A 16951-nucleotide genomic window follows, 5' to 3' on the forward strand; every position below is an offset into this window, starting at 1 on the left:
ATATCTGAGTTCTAATTTTTTTTTTTTTTTTTTTAAGTAAATAGAGGATCTTAGCTCTGATAGTTCGATACTTTCACAACGGCACATAAATTCCGCAAGACCCCAATACTCAATAAGAGATTTGTGTATGTTGGGACTCCAACTTTCTCAAGCAAGTGCATTGTCATTTCTACCGATTGTCATTAGCCACGTTGCTTTTGGTAAATATCTGCCGGCACTAAAAGTTGGGTCCAAGTCACCAACACGACACCGTTTGGCTTATCTTCCTTTCGTTCCCGGTTAAAGCTTCTGAAAATTTTGGAAGGACTATGCTGCATGTTTGCAGAAGACATTCCAAGCTGTGCTTAGCTCTCTCACTCAACCCAATATCCCAGTTCTCCTCTCTGAACCAAACCCGAAAACCCGAACCGATTCGTCTGACTCTGACCATTACCAAGCAAGCCTTCACCGCCCAGTTGCAATCATGCTCCTCACACCCAAACCTGCTCAAGCAAATCCACGCCCTCATTCTCACCACCGGAATCTCCATCAAGAACAGCCTCCTCACCCATCTCATCACCACCTTCTTAATCTTGGGCGACGTTTCCTATGCACGTAAGGTGTTCGACGAAATGCACAAGCCAAGAGTGTTTCTATGGAACACCATTATCAAAGCGTACGTTAAATACCAAGACTTTATGGAGGCTGCGGCTGTGTACAGAAGAATGCAGCGTCTGGGTGTTCGCCCTGACGAGTTTACGTACACGTTTGTGGTCAAGGCGTGTGCTCAGCTGCCGTGGGCCGGGTGGGCTGTCGCGGCGCACGCGGTGAAATATGGGTTGGAGTTTGTTGTTGAAGTGAGGACTGAGTTGGTGATAATGTGTGTGAAATACGGGGAGTTGGGTTTGGCGGATGTTTTGTTCGGAACTATGGTTGAGAGAGATTTAGTTGCTTGGAATGCTTTTGTTGCTGCTTGTGTGCAGAGTGGACATGCTGCAAAGGCTCTTCATTTGTTTCGCCGGATGCGTGTGGCTGGAGTGGAGCCTGATGCTGTTACGGTTGTGAGTGCTTTTTCGGCTTGTGGGCAGTTAGGATGTTTGGAGACTGGGGAAGAGATTGATGGGGTTATGAGACAATGTGGGATTGTTTGCAATGTAATTGTTGACAATGCGCGGCTTGAGATGTATGTCAAATGCGGTAGCGTGGACATGGCTGAGGCTTTGTTTGAGGATATGCATCAGAGAAATGTTATTTCCTGGAGCACTATGGTATTAGGGTATGCAATAAATGGGGAGAGCCGCGAGGCATTGGATATGTTTTCGAGGATGCAAAAGCGAGGAGTTGCACCCAACCATGTCACGTATCTAGGAGTTTTATCCGCATGCAGCCATGCTGGGCTGGTGAATGAAGGCAAATCTCATTTTAGGCGCATGGTGCAATCTGGTGACAAGAATATTCAACCGAAAATTGAGCACTATGCTTGTATGGTTGATCTCCTTGGTCGGTCAGGACATCTTGAGGAGGCTTATAACTTCATAAGAAGTATGCCAATTGAACCGGATACCGGGGTGTGGGGAGCTTTATTGGGTGCGTGTGCAATCCACCAAAACGTTGAACTGGGTCAGCATGTAGCTGATTTTCTTTTTGAATTAGCTCCTGCTAATGGTTCATATCATGTCTTGATGTCAAACATGTATGCGGCTGCTGGAAGATGGGACTGTGTTGACAAGGTGAGGCTCAAAATGAGAAAAGGAGGTGTTAAGAAAGTAGCTGCCTATAGCTCAGTAGAGTTTAATGGAAAAATCCATATATTTTATGGTGGTAACAGATTGCATCCAGAATCATCAGAAATATATGAAAAATTGGAGGATTTATTAAGACAAGTGAAGAATATAGGTTACACTCCAAATATCACCTCTGTGTTTCATGATGTGGGCACAGAGGAAAAGGAAGCCACACTCAGTCATCACAGTGAAAAGCTTGCCATTGCATTTAGTCTTCTAAATCTACAGCCTGAATGCCCCATTAGAGTGGTGAAGAATTTACGGATATGTGATGACTGCCACAGTTTCTGTAAATTTGTCTCCGAAGCGACCAAAAGGGTGATTATCATGAGAGATAAAATCCGTTTTCATCATTTTAGAAATGGTGAGTGTTCTTGCAACAACTTTTGGTGATCACAAGGGACAATGATAACTGGAAATGATAAAAAGTAGAGAGATGTGTTTTGGTTCCATTTCTCTTAATCTTTAAGTGTGACTGCAGAATCCCCACTGAGCTGATAATAAGTGTTGTGCCTACTGGGATCAACTGTCTGAGATATATTGCAGATCGTATGCGAAATTGCCGCAACATTGAGATAACGTACTCTAATTCCCCATCATGATTATTCACCAGTTGTTCACTGTGATACAAGGGGAAGCAATGTCATTGAAAAGATATCCAAACTCATGTAAAAGGGGCATCTACAATACTAACCCAAGAGGCAGGGATAAATCTGACAATGTGCCATTCCTAATCTAGATTGTTAGTTCAAGTACGATTTATTTCAAAAATATATCAAATGTTCGTTAGACAATATATCTTTGGCATATTTACTTCAGAGGTTGGTACATAAATTGCTGAAGAGATTTGTACAGATATTGCATAATGTTACCGGATTGTTTGACTAGATTAAGCTGTCAGATGAACTTTTTCGTGCAAATTAAGTTGAGGCATTGTCTTTGACTCTTTGTGACTCATTTCATAGTTCACTAGTTTAGTTGTGGACACAAATATAGGTACACAGGAGGATAATTGTGTGTTGAGTGAAGACTTTCCTAATGGTGATTCATATGTTGGAGAGAATTGACATTTGCAGCAACAAAATTTGAGAAACTACATGCATTGTTTGGAAAATTACCTCTCTTCTGCTATGATATCCCCGTTCTCCTTTGTGATAATTCCTCCCCCAAGTCCTACCGTCCGAGTTTCTTCCCTTTTTCCCTCTCTCATTTCGACTAGGAATTTGATTTGTTCCCCTATCTAACCAATTTCCTAGCTATCTCAAATCCAAAATTTTGCTCTGTAGACAATAATACTGTTCATTGTCATCATACCCCCACGAAGTATTTCACAATGATAACCAAGAAACTTTGAAAAGCACTTGTTACATTTCCCAAACACTATCAGCAAAAACTTGTTCTGGTTCACAGACCTGTCAAATTATACTACAAATAGCCTAATATAAAGTGAAGCCTAAAAGGGCTCAGTCTTTAGCTCAGGGTTTCTCTTATTATTCAATATCATCTGTCTTAGAGTTCTACCATATTATAATTACGCATCTGAGAAGCTACTAATTTATAATTAGACTGCATAATATGGTCAAGACTCAAGATTCAAGTGAGTACAGGTATACTGTTTTTAAGGGATAAAGTCTTAAAAGATCCTAAAGTCAATAAAGTACAAATATTTTGTTCTTTTATTTTGGATGATTATAGAAAAGGGATTAGATGTTCTTTTTTTTTTTTAATAAATATGTTCTTCTATGTTAAGAAGAATATAATACTAAATCAAGAAGAAAGCAAAAGAAAAGCTGATCGATAATAAGCATTGCATTGAGAATCAATATTAATAAAAACTAGAAACTCGAAACACGGGCTCATCCTGCCATAATTCAGATCAACTCTGTCAAACCGAAGTTATATATCCTTCTCCTTCTTCTCCACCTATAATTGAGCAAGTTAATTTTATGCATGCTTGAAGATTACGGGGATCAAATGTCCATGCAGCTGATACCATTTGTTCCGAGAAAACATGTTTTTGTCCTTGGACATAAAGAAGAAATTAAAATCAAAGAAATTAACCTGCATTGTTATGGTCAACCAATAGAAGCAATTTATGACTCCCAAGGGCTATATATATGTCTTTCCCTCCTTCTATAGTTTCATATTTAATCCCATTTGTTTGCTACTGCATTATAATATCAGTGTGCAGCTACTTGGCTCTGACTCTCTGACCAAGAAAAACATCAACATGTTAAAACATTAAACAACCCGATGCGGTCTTGTATTTTTGTTGGTATATATATATATGCTCCTAAATATCTCTGTGTTCACCAAACTTCTGCTTGCAAACCCTTAACCTTAACAATGAAAATCTTTGATGTTTATATCATTCAGTTGTTTAGTTTACTGATCGATCGAGGATTGATTTAAGAAGGTCCGGTTTGTAGAATATCAGTTATGACCACTTTGTTGGATATTATCAATCTTTGAAATCAACCCCAGCCTGTCGTCTAGTTGGGTACATGATGATGAATATTAAGACCTAGCTACAATCATAACATTAATGCCTTTATATATGTATTCTGTATATATGGAGCAAAAGATGTACGGTTCTAACGAGTGAATACCATTGTGGATATGGATCGAGATAAGGAGATATTCTCTCTCTTGGATTACAATATATATGTGGTAATTGTCTATTTATTTTGTTGGGATGATTCGTTAAATTACTAAATAATCTTTGTCACGCCCCGAATTTTGAATAATCAATTCAAATCCGAAACATGAATAATAACAATTACAATTAACGTCCTGAATTTTTTTCTCACAAACAACCACACTTCACACCTCTCAATATTACAATAAATCAAATCCTCAAGTTTGTTTATTACAGCACACTCTCACCAAATTATATTGTAAGGCTCAAATGAGCATAACTCACCTCACAATTACAATTGCTGTAAAACTATAACAAATACTCTAACCCGCTCGATCACCGCCCTGATTCTCCTGACCTGCAGGATTACCCGCTACACCGTTTGAATAGTGTACCGGGATTGCAACAATACAAACCCGGTAAGCTTTTTGCAAAGCTCGTATGAGTAAACGAAAGGATTGCACGATTTAAAGTAACACAATCAACTCAAGCACATTTTAATTTTGTTTTGCATAAGAATTGAAGTGTACAACGTCACTTCAAGCATCAATCAACTCACATCTCATCATGACTACTCAAAAATAAACAACTTCTTACTCAATATATACTCACAGGCTTATGATTTATTTATATAAATCATCCCATGCAGTATATTATACTTACAGGCTTATGATTAATTATATTAATCACCCCATTCAGTATATCATACTTACAGGCTTATGATTAATTATATTAATCATCCCATTCAGTATGTGATGTCATACCCAAGGGCATATGATAACTCGTTTATCCCCCAAGCAGTATGATGGCAGACAGACTAGAGCTCTAACTGTATCGTAAAGTGTCACCTGGGCCAAGGTTCACCTTACGAATGACTGCTTTTCTCAATTCACTCGACTCCTCATTTAATTCATCTCAACGACTCAACTATCGCACTTTACTCAATTACCCATTATCATAGACAACACAACATCTAAGATAAATCACATATTCCAAAGGGTAATGCTCAAAATATAACTCAGTAAATCACACCAATACTTCACCCGATGTCACACTATCCAATATATATTCCACGTAAATATATATATACGTAGTCACCCACACAAGAGTGACCACTAATACCAACTATAGTTCACATGCAATAAAATCTAGAAATTCATTTTTATAGTTTAAATACATTTTACTTACCTATGGACCGTAGTCGATCAAGTCCATATAATTTAAAACAAATATTTATTTTCATAAAACAATTTCCACAATTTCCCAATTAAATAAAATCACCGAATTTCGGTTCGTGAATGAACCATGTGCGATTTACTCACCTCGATATTCCCGCTGCGTCTTCAATTTAACACAATACACACCGAAATCGTTCACCCAAGGGAGACCGTCAATCACCTAATCACACATGACCTTATTTTAGCCAATAACTCAAAAACATACTTAAACGACAATCCAACGGTCGGATCGAAATTAAATGATGATCCAACGGTCGGATCCTCACGGATCGCCTTTAGGATCACCCTCCAAAAATCATCACGAAGATCCAACGGTCGGATCTTCCTGAATCGTCCTTACTAACATCTTCACAAATTTATACAAAAATCCGACGGACGGATTCTCACGAATCGCCTCCCTAATCACTGTTTCTCAATTATATGAAGATCTAACGGTCGGATCTTCGCCCGTGACCACACAAAGTCATCGGGACAGTCATACGATCAACATATCGAATCTACCATTCCATCAGACGGTCTGATCTTCACAGATCACAAATCGAACGATCGAAATCGATCGAAACTTAAAAATTCATAACTTAATCATACGATATCCAAAAATTATGAATTATATATGCAAACGATCGTATCGACACGTAGAACACAAAAATGGACAGAAACTGTCCTTGGGGTGGCCGGAGGTCGCCGGAAACCACCATCACAATGGCGGCACCGCCACCCATCCAAAGTCAAAATTAGACAAAACTCCCAACACGAAAGTTCTTCATCTTAACTCGAATTGAAACTTTCATAACTACACCAAAGTCAGATTATAAGCCAAAAAGTAGAATTTTACCTTATAAGGTTTGAAACCCGAAGAACCCTAGTTTTGAATTCGTTCCAATTCGATCTCCACAGATGAAATCGATGCAATCCACCTTAGGGGAAATGATCTACATCCTCAGAAGTGCAGAATCCTCTCAAGAATCACGGCAAAAGGTGGCCGGAGGAGGGAGAACGACGGTGGGGAAAGGAGGTGATTTCCAGCTCGACTGCACCGTGTTCTTCGACTTGTAGCGGCTACCACGTTGGTTATTTCCCCTCGATGTCTTCTACAAAGTTGTAATATAGCTCAGGCCCAGCAAAATCCCTTTTGGAATCAACTCGATTCGAGGTTGGATGAGAGAGATATCGGCCGGTGAAGGAAGAGCAGCATCGGGCGAATTCCAGCTCGAGCTGTGCAGCTTCTCGGCCTCCTAGCACCTTCCATGGTTCTTTTATCACTTTGATGTCTTCTAGGAAGTTTTAACTGACTTCAAGGCGAATGAAAATACTTTTGGAATCAAGTCGATCGGAGGTCTGTGGAGGGAGATATGGCCGGTGGAAGAGAGAGGAACAAATCTGGGCTCGGGAGAGAATTGGGGAGAAAATATAGGTTTCTGAAATTTCTGTCCTCCAATGCAATTTCCGGAACTTTTTTTGTATTTATAGAATTTTCCCGATTTTCAATCGCTTATAACTTTCTCATACGAACTCCGATTTTCGCATTCCATATGTCCACGAACTCGTATCGACGTGCTCTACAACTTTCATGAATGAAGTTTTCCCAAATTCCCAATGTATAAAAAGTCACTTTTTGAGACCTCCTAAATAACGTTCGTTTTCGAAAATTAATCGTTCGAACTAATTCCATAACTTCTCCAAGCCTCGTACTCGCTCCCACTATCGTGAAATCATTTCTAAAAATCCACGGAAATTAATTTGGATTTTTCGGGGTATTACAATCTTTTACTTAGTTTTTTTTTTCCGGACAAATCCAAAACATAAACAGCTCTTATCGATCAGAATATGCCGTAGATTGAGACTGAAAAAAAATGTGTAAGGATTAAAGTTGCTAGCACTCAAACTTGGCATCGTCTTCTACTTGTCAACCAGCGTGTAACCATTAAACCTTCTCTTTGTCATGGGTTCCACATTGGTTATAAGAGATGACTATCGATAATGATTCATCAATGAAGATGTTGAAGGAAGTAAAGGAACCAAAAATTTAAATTTGAAAAAGCAAAAGATTTGAAAGAACCAGCTAGCAATATAGAACTAATGCAAAATCCTGGGGTGGGTGGAAGCAATAAACAGATTTTATGGGAGTTGACGTAGGGGAGAGATGAGGTAGTTGCATTTTCCACCAGACCTGGCCTCTTTATTAACTCACACATTTATGAATGATTCCAAGCAAACATTCATCTCACAGGGAAAACACCACCTTCACCTTGGTAGATCAAAATGATAACCTCGACATTTTAATTCTTAATTACCAGAATCTTTCCGTGCGTTGATTTTTGAACTAATCCAAAGACTTGGATTAGAAGAAATATCTTTTCTGTTCTCTAGACAATATATATTTGGGTTAGTGCCATTTGAATTATTTTATGGGATTCACCAAACATTGTTTACACAGCTCATTCCAAGGAAGTTTCTATCGGCTTTGTTTAATTGTTGATCTAACCTTGAGAGTTTGAACTTTGTTTTGTCCATATATAGGTAACATTGACAACTTTGAGAGCACAACTCATATTATATATATCGAGAATATGAGTGCACGAGAGTTAGAAAGAAAGGAAAAATGCATACAAATTGCACCTCTAATGTATGTGGTTCTTCTTAGGTTTTCTTTCGCAACTTGAATCCTTTCAAGTTTCTTAATTATTATCTTAATTTGTTGTTGAGAAATTGCAATTCATTCAGAAGGTAATCAAGCTGGATATGTATCGACACATTTTGTATATATAGTTTTTTTTCAATTAATTGAGACCAAATTAATAAGTCTTTCTAATTTTCGTTTTTCATCATTATTCTCATTTCTTTCTATAGTGAGACGTTTATATATATATATATATTTTTTTTTGAAAAGAGACGTTTATATATTTGAAATGCAGAAATGGTGAATAAGATGTAAGTATGTGTCCTGTTTCTTTCCTATTGTATTGCCAATCAAGGTTCATCAAAAACGAGGAGTAAAACGAACAGTGCCTTGTGTACTTACGATGTAGTAAAAGAAAAAAAGGGAGAGCCCCGATGACTGGACGAGTAGTACTCCATGGAAAAATTAAAGTTTCAGCACCATTAATATGGTGTTGGGGAAATTGGATCCTAAATCTTGAGGAAGCGTGTTTGCCCATAGAGACAGGCATCCTCTTTGAGAAAAAAAGTAACTAGGCAAACGCATTTAAGTCAAAATACAGATAGGACTTCTGGGAACATTCAATCTAAATATGAATGAATATAGACATATAGTCCCACACACCCAGCCAATATTCAAAGCCAATTAGCTAGCTGGTTCCAGTGCCTTTCATAAAAGCTAGCCATGTCCTTATGCTGCAGATTTCCCACGTGGAAATATACTAGTCGTTGATATCTGCCCCAGCAAGTAGCTTGACCAGTGGTCTGATCATTGGCATTGAATCATTGCTGCGTGATTAGTTATATATAGCTAAGTAGCTAGGTCTGATTATATCTCAGTTAAGCAGCCCTAGCTAGTTCATAATGTACAATCATGGAGAAGAGCATTGATTGAATTGTCGGATTTTGGCCGATACAGTGAGACTTGCTATATGTTCTCTAACCTTTGGCTGGCCTATACCTACAATAGATCAGAGGTGTATATATAAGAACCCTAATTTAGTAATTAATTAAACATAACTAGTTAACACTGTCAACTCTGAATGTACAATACAGTTTCTGCGCTGTGCTGAAGCTCGGAAGCCTTAATTCGTTGGGAACAGAGTTAGAGAAAGATATTAATCCGAAACCCTAATTCCAGAAGCCTCGATCAGTATTCTGGAGGGTGAAGAAATGCCAATAATGCAGAGGGTAGATGAAGACGCTAGGAATTAATGAAAAGAGCAATTAATTCAGACTACAATGAATTTTTGGACATAAGGTACAGAAAGAAAGTAAGAACATGCAAATAATAACTATGACTGCAAAAAAGAAACAAGAGCATTTACACTAGCCCCTCCATATCACATCGATCCCCATTTTTACCATTCCCAGCTCTCATAGTTTCCTACACTGCCCATCCCCTACATCAAACCTTACTGAAAAGGCTAAAGCCATGCTCTCATTCTTTCTTCTACCTAATTTGAAAATTTAAAGAACGTACAAAATGGACCAAAAAAAATAAAAATAAAATGGAGATAATCGACAACAGGAAGATATTACAGTCATTTTGCACTCCAGAATACACAGCAGCAGCAATTACCGAAATGCCCCAAACAGCGAGCGTTATTTTCACTAGTTGTGAAGGGGATTCGGACCTGTATGAACTATTCTCTTGTCTTCGCCGTATAGCTTGTCGGCAGGGTCGCCACCGTGGATACGGGCAAAAAACTCACGAGATGGAGTACTCGACGGTGCATGGAATGAGACTTTGTCGTGAAAACGTGCTTTTCTCGGCGGCGAACTAATTAACCGGCCAGTAGTAGTCGACTCCTGACCAGAAATACTATTATGACCAACAAAAACCGAAGTTGTCGTTTGAGCAAGAATTAAGACGACCCACAGCAACAAAATTAGACCTTCTGTAGCTGATCTCATTGCTCGCAGAGAATAGTAGCACCAAGCGAAGAGAAAACCATAAAAGACTTGAAGCTCACACTGTGCAGTGGGGTGGGTGTGAGTCACTGGGAGTGAGTTTTGGTGTTAGCAAACAAAAAATAAAAGGTCGAGTGAAGCAAGAACTGGATAGCTAAGCTAGCTAGAGAAGCAAGAGAGGAAGAGATTAATTGAAAGCTTTTGATTTATCTGTTGGTGCTTCAATTCCTTGTCTGGTGGGTCTGGGCACATGACATAACTTGACCCTTGATTCCTGGAACCTTCTTATATTTCTTATTTTACTTCTTCTCTGATCGAAGCTTTGGACTCTGCACCTTGTTTATCTAATTTGGTTTTGCTTTTCGGTATCTGTTTGGTTTTTGTGAGTTTTCTTGGAGACTTTGGAGTCGGGGAGGGTGTGGGACTCTGTCCAGTATTAATAGCCGTTGTCCCCGGAACACGTATATAATCAAACATTGGTAGCTATGTAAAAATGGAGATTTGCTAAACAAACTTGGTGGTGGTCGTAGGTAAACACCTTTTGCTTAATTGTCACAGCAACTTCTTTTTAGCTATAAGGAATATTTGCTATGGTCCCGTCCAATTATGAGTTACAATCATGTGTCCTCATTTTAAGTGTGTATATCCTCATCCCTAGCTTAGTCGATAATATAGAGTAACACCCTTCTATCTATAATAAGTTGGGTCCATTCCATTTGGTATGTACCAATGCCTTAATTGGAGACTAATTCTGTTTAATTAGTCTGCGGTCTGCCATTAGGCCTCGTTTGGCAACCAATTAGTTTGGTTTAGCACTTAATAATGGATTTGACTAGATTAAATTGAATTGCTCTAGTCTCGTGCTGTTTTTTTTTCGTGCAACACGTCGAAGAGCTAGACTAGCTAGCTACTTACATAAGTACGACTACAACGGAATTGAACGATCGATCGTCATAGAGCCAACGAAATTCATCTCATTTGCAACCACAACTATTGGCTGGTTGTTGCATATATTCGTAAATGGCCGGAGATGGATGACGATGAATATGAGAGAATGACTAATGAACATGAACGCGACCATATTTATCGGGATTGGATTGGTGATTCGCTGAATGGCCGCTTATTCGATCGAGTTGCTCTCATCTCACTTATTATTGTTTGGGATAGTAATTAATCCTTCTATAAGTTGACATAATAGATCATAATTATCTACGACAATAGACTAGTAATTAGTTAGTAATTTTGAGGTATAGTCGAATCCTGATTGGGTCCGTGCGATATATTACTGTAACCGTAATCATTCACAGTCATGATGAGTAGGCAGAAGTAGAGAAATGTTGACCAGCACAGCTACGATGGAAATGACAATTTGGGAATGACAGCTAAATCAGTAGGGCTGTACTCAAGTCAAGACTACAGAGTCCACAGTCAAATGTTGTTAATATATTAGATTAATCAACTATAATGAAGTCAAGACGTGACCTGACTTGTTAATTAATTCTTCCTTAAAATTACTTTATTTATGAAATGACTGCTTTGTTTCATTTATTCCGGCATGTGAAGTGTGAACACAGTAGTTACTGTATATGTGAATCAAGAGTATAATTTCTCGCATGAAGCCCAACGGGCCTAAAGACCAGCTCAAATGACCCCAATCTATAATTTCCTATTTGCAAAACCATATCTCTTTTTTCGTGGCCCATGGTTTGCAATCTTTATTCTTAGTTGCAGACTCATCTTATGTACAATCAGACTTCATATATGCCTCTAGCTATTATGATTATTGGTTCTAATATTATTAATTTCTATTTCTATTCAAAATGAGTTTTTTTTTTTTTTTGAAAGGAGGACGACAAACTATATTAAGTGATAACTGAAGGTTACATGGAGCGATGCAAAAGCATCGAAAGAAAATAAGAAAGCATAACAAGATGCACAGACGCATCTATAATGAAGCATAAATAAAACAGGATAATAAGATGCACATACGCAACTAAAATGAAAGGTAACCAGGACGTGACTTGATGTCGAACGACATCGCTGCACTGCATATGTCACGAAAGCAGTGTAAATGTAATAGTAACTGTAACCGTAACCATAACCAAATGAGTTTTTGAACATGTTTTTACTTTAAATATGAAGAAATAGACACTCAGAATATCAGAACTCTTTAAGCCGTATCGATGCTTTAATGGAAAAAAATGAGCTCCCTTTTCTTTTTTTTCTTTTTTTTTTTTGAATGCAATGTAAAAAAAAAGAAAAAGAATCTAAGCATTTGCCAATATCACTCTTTCCTATTCTATCAAAATAAAAACAAATCAGAACCAATAATAACAGGGTATGTATGTACACATGGTTGGAAGGTGATTGAAGCCTCTGTAATAGTGTAATTCATACCAGTGGTGGAGAATAGAGAGGGTTGAGACAAAGAATACAACATTGCAAACTTGACTTGTCCACGGCTTTAAGCTACGACTGTTGTCACTTATGGCACATTTGGATACGAAATGGAATATGCGCACGCACAGTATGAGGATGATTCGGGATTCCTGCGCATATCTCCCCAGGTTCTCTTTCTCCTCTCTCAGACTAAACTGAAATAACCACCCTTTTCCCATTTCTCTCCCTCTCCTTTTCTCTCTTATTGTATCTATCTATCTATCTATCTATCTATATATATCTAGCTATATAGAGAGAGAGAGAGAGAGAGAGAGAGAGAGTTCTGCGGTGCTCCGGAGTATTGAAACTCCGGAAAGACTGCCCCTAAAAATCCATTACACCCCAATTAACCCCTCCTAGGCTTTCATCAGGTTAACCAATCCGCCACATATTCCAGGTTCTTTTTCTCTCTCTCTCTCTCTCGCTCTCGCTCTCTGTTTCAGAATTATGTTGTGCGTTTCAATGTAAATGAACGTTGGTGGCTTGCTCTGTATCTGATGATTAAGAACACTATTGTTTCAATTTGAGTTTGATTGCTGTTTAATAAGGATGAAATGCATATTGGATGTTGAAGAAAAATCAAACGTGGGTTGTGGTTCTGGATCTTCCAGTTAGGTTGGGTTCTGAGTTTTTACTCAATACATCTGCATTTCTTGAATTTGAGATTTTGGGTATGGTTGTTTACTTACTTGAATCCAAATTGTAACTTAAATTACAATTGTGCAAACTTGCTGTTGCCCCAGTTGTGTGGTTTTTTTCTTCCAAAGTGCTCCACATTGTCCAAATTTTTACTGCATTAGATTAAGTGAGTTTCCTTTGTTTGTAGAATTGAGTATACGGACACTTTTTGATAAAGTACTGTACTTTGTCATTGATCTTATATAGACGTTGAGATTAATGTTCAATTTTGTCTGATTACATGCTTGAGCAAAAAACTTTAGGTTCTGTCACCCTTGAAATATGTCTTTTCCTCTGCAATTCAAAGTATGTAGCCATAAATTTTCAATCTTGAATGCCTAGATGCAACTTGAGTTTATTGCATACCTAAAAGCTGGTAATGTGTGTGTCTTCCAATCCATGCCGTAGGAGAGGATGGCTTCAAGTCCGAACTGTTTGTTGATTGTAGGCCGGTGTTATCCCTGTACAAGGGGAACCCTTGTCATGGATTGTAATTGAAGAACCGATCCACTCCATTTCCATAAAAAGGAGCCAAATAGGGTTCTTTGTTATTGAAGAACCGACCCGCTTCATTTCCATAAAAAGGGAGAGTTGCCTTGTTCAAGCCAAATAGGGTTCTTTGTAGTGACTGCACTACTTTTCTTTTGTAGGAACAGCAAGAAATTAGAACTGGATAACAAATCATTTGCCCTTCGGATAAAGAATGTCATGATTGTCATTTAGTGCATGGTTAAGTTGAACTTCAATGAATGGTCAACAGTATGATTTGTTGTGCTCTTAATTCGTAAAAATATTGCTGTTGTTTTGCAGTGGTACACTACATCAATACATTGGCTCACACTCGGTACACCTCTTCCAGCTGTTGCCAGCAAGTTTTTGCTGGCATTAAAGTTGCTTTGGCTTACTACTGAAAAATTTATGAGTCCCCAGAGTACATTGAATCCTTGTAGAGCCCTAGAGGGCATGCATGGGGTACATGTGGTGCCTAGTTCACGGTTCGAATCAGAAGAGACTACTCAAGATGGGGACTTTGCTCACTCAACTTGTACAAGTTCGGCTATTGGAACAAATTTGTCTATGCAGTGAGTGATAAATCTAATTGATGAGTAATTTCCATTGAAAAGCCAGTATTATGTGATGAAATAATGTAGTTAAAATAAGGTTATGCATTTCTACAGGTTTGAAGTCTATCATTTACCAATTCAATTATACATTGTAGAACGTGGATTAATTTTTGGGGATGGTGATTTGAAATTTGGTTCTGGATTTTGTATGAGATTGATTATTCGCAAGCAATTCCACTACAATTAACTTTGTCTGTGTGTTTTCCAGGCGAGTATGGCAGCACACACCACCATGTTTGAAGCCTATTCAGGGTTGCATTCACGGTATTGTAAAACTTAGTGTGTTTATGTATATATGTTCATCTGAATCCAATCTCCTGGATAAATACAAAACATCTGAACAATTTTTTCTTTCTTTCTATTTTCTTAGGCGATCGTAACCTTGCAGAAACAGCTGTTAATGTGCTCACTTCACTTCCTTTCATAGTTCTTGGGATCCATGCCCCAAGGTGATACTTTTATGTAAGACTACTTGATAGACTTAAAAAGTGATTTTATCTATGCATCAGGCCTAATGTTTATCTTGGGGAAACAGGAAGAATCTAAACACCAAGCTATATGCTAATTCATTAATTGGAGTTGGAGTTACCTCGAGTTTATATCATTGTTCAAGAGGAAAACTAAGGAAATATATGAGATGGGCTGACTATACAATGATAGCTACAGCAACAGTAGTAAGTCAGAGAAAATCCTTGAATAAATTAAAGTTGGCAACTCACTGTTTTCATCAACATCCATGAGCTTATTGCTGAGTGATGATATTGCTCTAGTTATATCAGATTCAGAATAAGATTGTATTGGTGATTTTTTCCTCAAAAGTTGATGATAATCATGCATAAAATAGTGAAAGAGTATAAGAGCTATTTCCTGAATAGATTGTTCTTTTGAGCACGTTGCTTAATACGAGTAACTGGATTTCAGAAGTTCTCACTACCATTTTGTCTGATCCATTACTTACTAAGATTTTAGGATAATGATATGTCTAAAGACATTTTCTGTTCACCTCCTGCAGTGAATTTTTTCACAAAATCTATGTATGATGTCAATTGTTTCTGCAGTAACTAAAATGAGACATATATTGACTTTTGAGTTAATGAGCACTTGTGTACACATCCACTGAAACTCATCTTTGGCAAGTTTACATCGCTTATGCTTTGTCGGTATAGAAAGAATTTTCTGCACAATTGACTACTTATCATGGAATCATGGATAACAAAGAAACCTGTTTTTCCGGGTACAGAAACTGTACAGCATAATGTAGCATAATACAGTGTTTGTCTATGATTTTAATTCAGGGCATATCTTCCTATTTCCTATCAACTTTTTAGCTCTATATCTTTTTTTTTTCCTCTAAAGTTATTCAGATTGCTCACTTGGGAATCCTATTTTTGCAGTGTCTCTCAAGAGCACTCAGAAATGAAAACCCAAAATTGCTCATGGCAGCTTCTGCAGTATTTCTACCTATCCAGCCTCTGATGGTTTCAGCTGTTCATACTGGAATGATGGAGGTAACTTGCCATACTTTGACCGCTGTTTTCTCATCAAGTTTTGATTTTCGACTTCCTTCTTTTATCTCTTTGTTCGAGACCGTTCTGTCTGATATCTAGGTTCTGTACATGATTCAATCCATTATCTCTTTTATACACATAGCAGCAGACATATGGTATCCCTTTGGTATATGAGATAATAGAGAAGTAGTGAGGTACACCAAATTCAGATGTTTTAACATGTACTGCAGCAGGGATGATAATATTAACCTCATAGCAAAGTAGCACCATTCAAATTGAGCCCAATTTGTAGTTGAAAAAGTAAAAATGAAAGTACTGGAGCCTATATGGGCCTTTGCCCACCAAACAAGGCTGGAAACTTGCATTGTGAAAGTAGACATCTAATTAAACTTTACCCTCCTGTAATCACAGTAAAGGAATCATATTAGCCAGAGCTTACCCGAAAAAAAATTGATGTTAATTATATGGTTTACTGCAGGTAGCGTTTGCCAAAAGAGCGTTAAAAGATCCAGAGCTAAGGATGGCACACAATGTACACAAGATGTCGTCATTATTGAGTGGTGTACTTTTTATTGCAGATGATGTGTTTCCCAGAACTCCATACCTTCATGCTGCATGGCATCTTGCTGCAGCTGTAGGTGTTAGCACCTGCAATAAGCTTCTCGAGTAGTTAATTATCAATGTATTAGGTCATGTATTTTATATTCAATCATTTGTAACCGAAAAAACATTAGAAACAAATAAGAAAAGAAAAATCATCTAAAGCGCTGCATCGGGGATCTGCTCATTCCATAGTCCTAAATAACGAGATTCTTTTGCCTCACATATTGGCATATTATTTGTAGATTCAAGAGAGAAGCAAGGGAACAATATAAAGTTGCATATAAGGTAGCTATGCAGCTACATAATGTGTTCATTTTTGTTCTTCAAAATTAGTGCAAAATCCTACCATTTTCAGTTACCATGGAACTATGGAAGGTAATTTAATTGA

The 16951-nt window shown here is 37.9% G+C and overlaps 2 protein-coding genes and 1 long non-coding RNA gene across 5 annotated transcripts; 2 read left to right on the top strand and 1 right to left on the bottom strand.

The window, feature by feature from the left end:
- Positions 1–159: 159 nt before the first annotated feature.
- Positions 160–2687, top strand: LOC133710386 (pentatricopeptide repeat-containing protein At2g01510, mitochondrial). The gene is made up of 2 exons (XM_062136443.1): positions 160–2127; positions 2245–2687. The coding sequence occupies exons 1-2, from the start codon at positions 309–311 to the stop codon at positions 2259–2261; spliced, it is 1836 nt and encodes a 611-aa protein (XP_061992427.1). The 5' UTR covers positions 160–308; the 3' UTR covers positions 2262–2687.
- A 1707-nt stretch (positions 2688–4394) lies between these two features.
- Positions 4395–7040, bottom strand: LOC133713031 (uncharacterized). The gene is made up of 3 exons (XR_009847715.1): positions 6475–7040; positions 5724–5799; positions 4395–4774 (listed from the first exon to the last, which is right to left on the bottom strand). It is a non-coding gene; the product is annotated as an uncharacterized LOC133713031 (long non-coding RNA).
- Positions 7041–12628: 5588 nt separating this feature from the next.
- LOC133712194 (uncharacterized) lies at positions 12629–16949 on the top strand. 3 transcript variants are annotated; one of them, XM_062138298.1, is made up of 7 exons: positions 12629–12778; positions 14139–14410; positions 14661–14716; positions 14823–14901; positions 14988–15126; positions 15847–15960; positions 16439–16949. In XM_062138298.1, the coding sequence occupies exons 1-7, from the start codon at positions 12719–12721 to the stop codon at positions 16628–16630; spliced, it is 912 nt and encodes a 303-aa protein (XP_061994282.1). In that variant the 5' UTR covers positions 12629–12718; the 3' UTR covers positions 16631–16949. The 3 variants fall into 3 exon arrangements, with proteins under 3 accessions (XP_061994282.1, XP_061994283.1, XP_061994284.1); XM_062138299.1 differs by lacking the exon at positions 12629–12778 and adding an exon at positions 12785–13047; XM_062138300.1 differs by lacking the exon at positions 12629–12778 and adding an exon at positions 13093–13265.
- Positions 16950–16951: the final 2 nt, after the last annotated feature.

Source organism: Rosa rugosa, chromosome 5, assembly GCF_958449725.1.
Source record: "Rosa rugosa chromosome 5, drRosRugo1.1, whole genome shotgun sequence".
Taxonomy (NCBI): Eukaryota; Viridiplantae; Streptophyta; class Magnoliopsida; order Rosales; family Rosaceae; genus Rosa; species Rosa rugosa.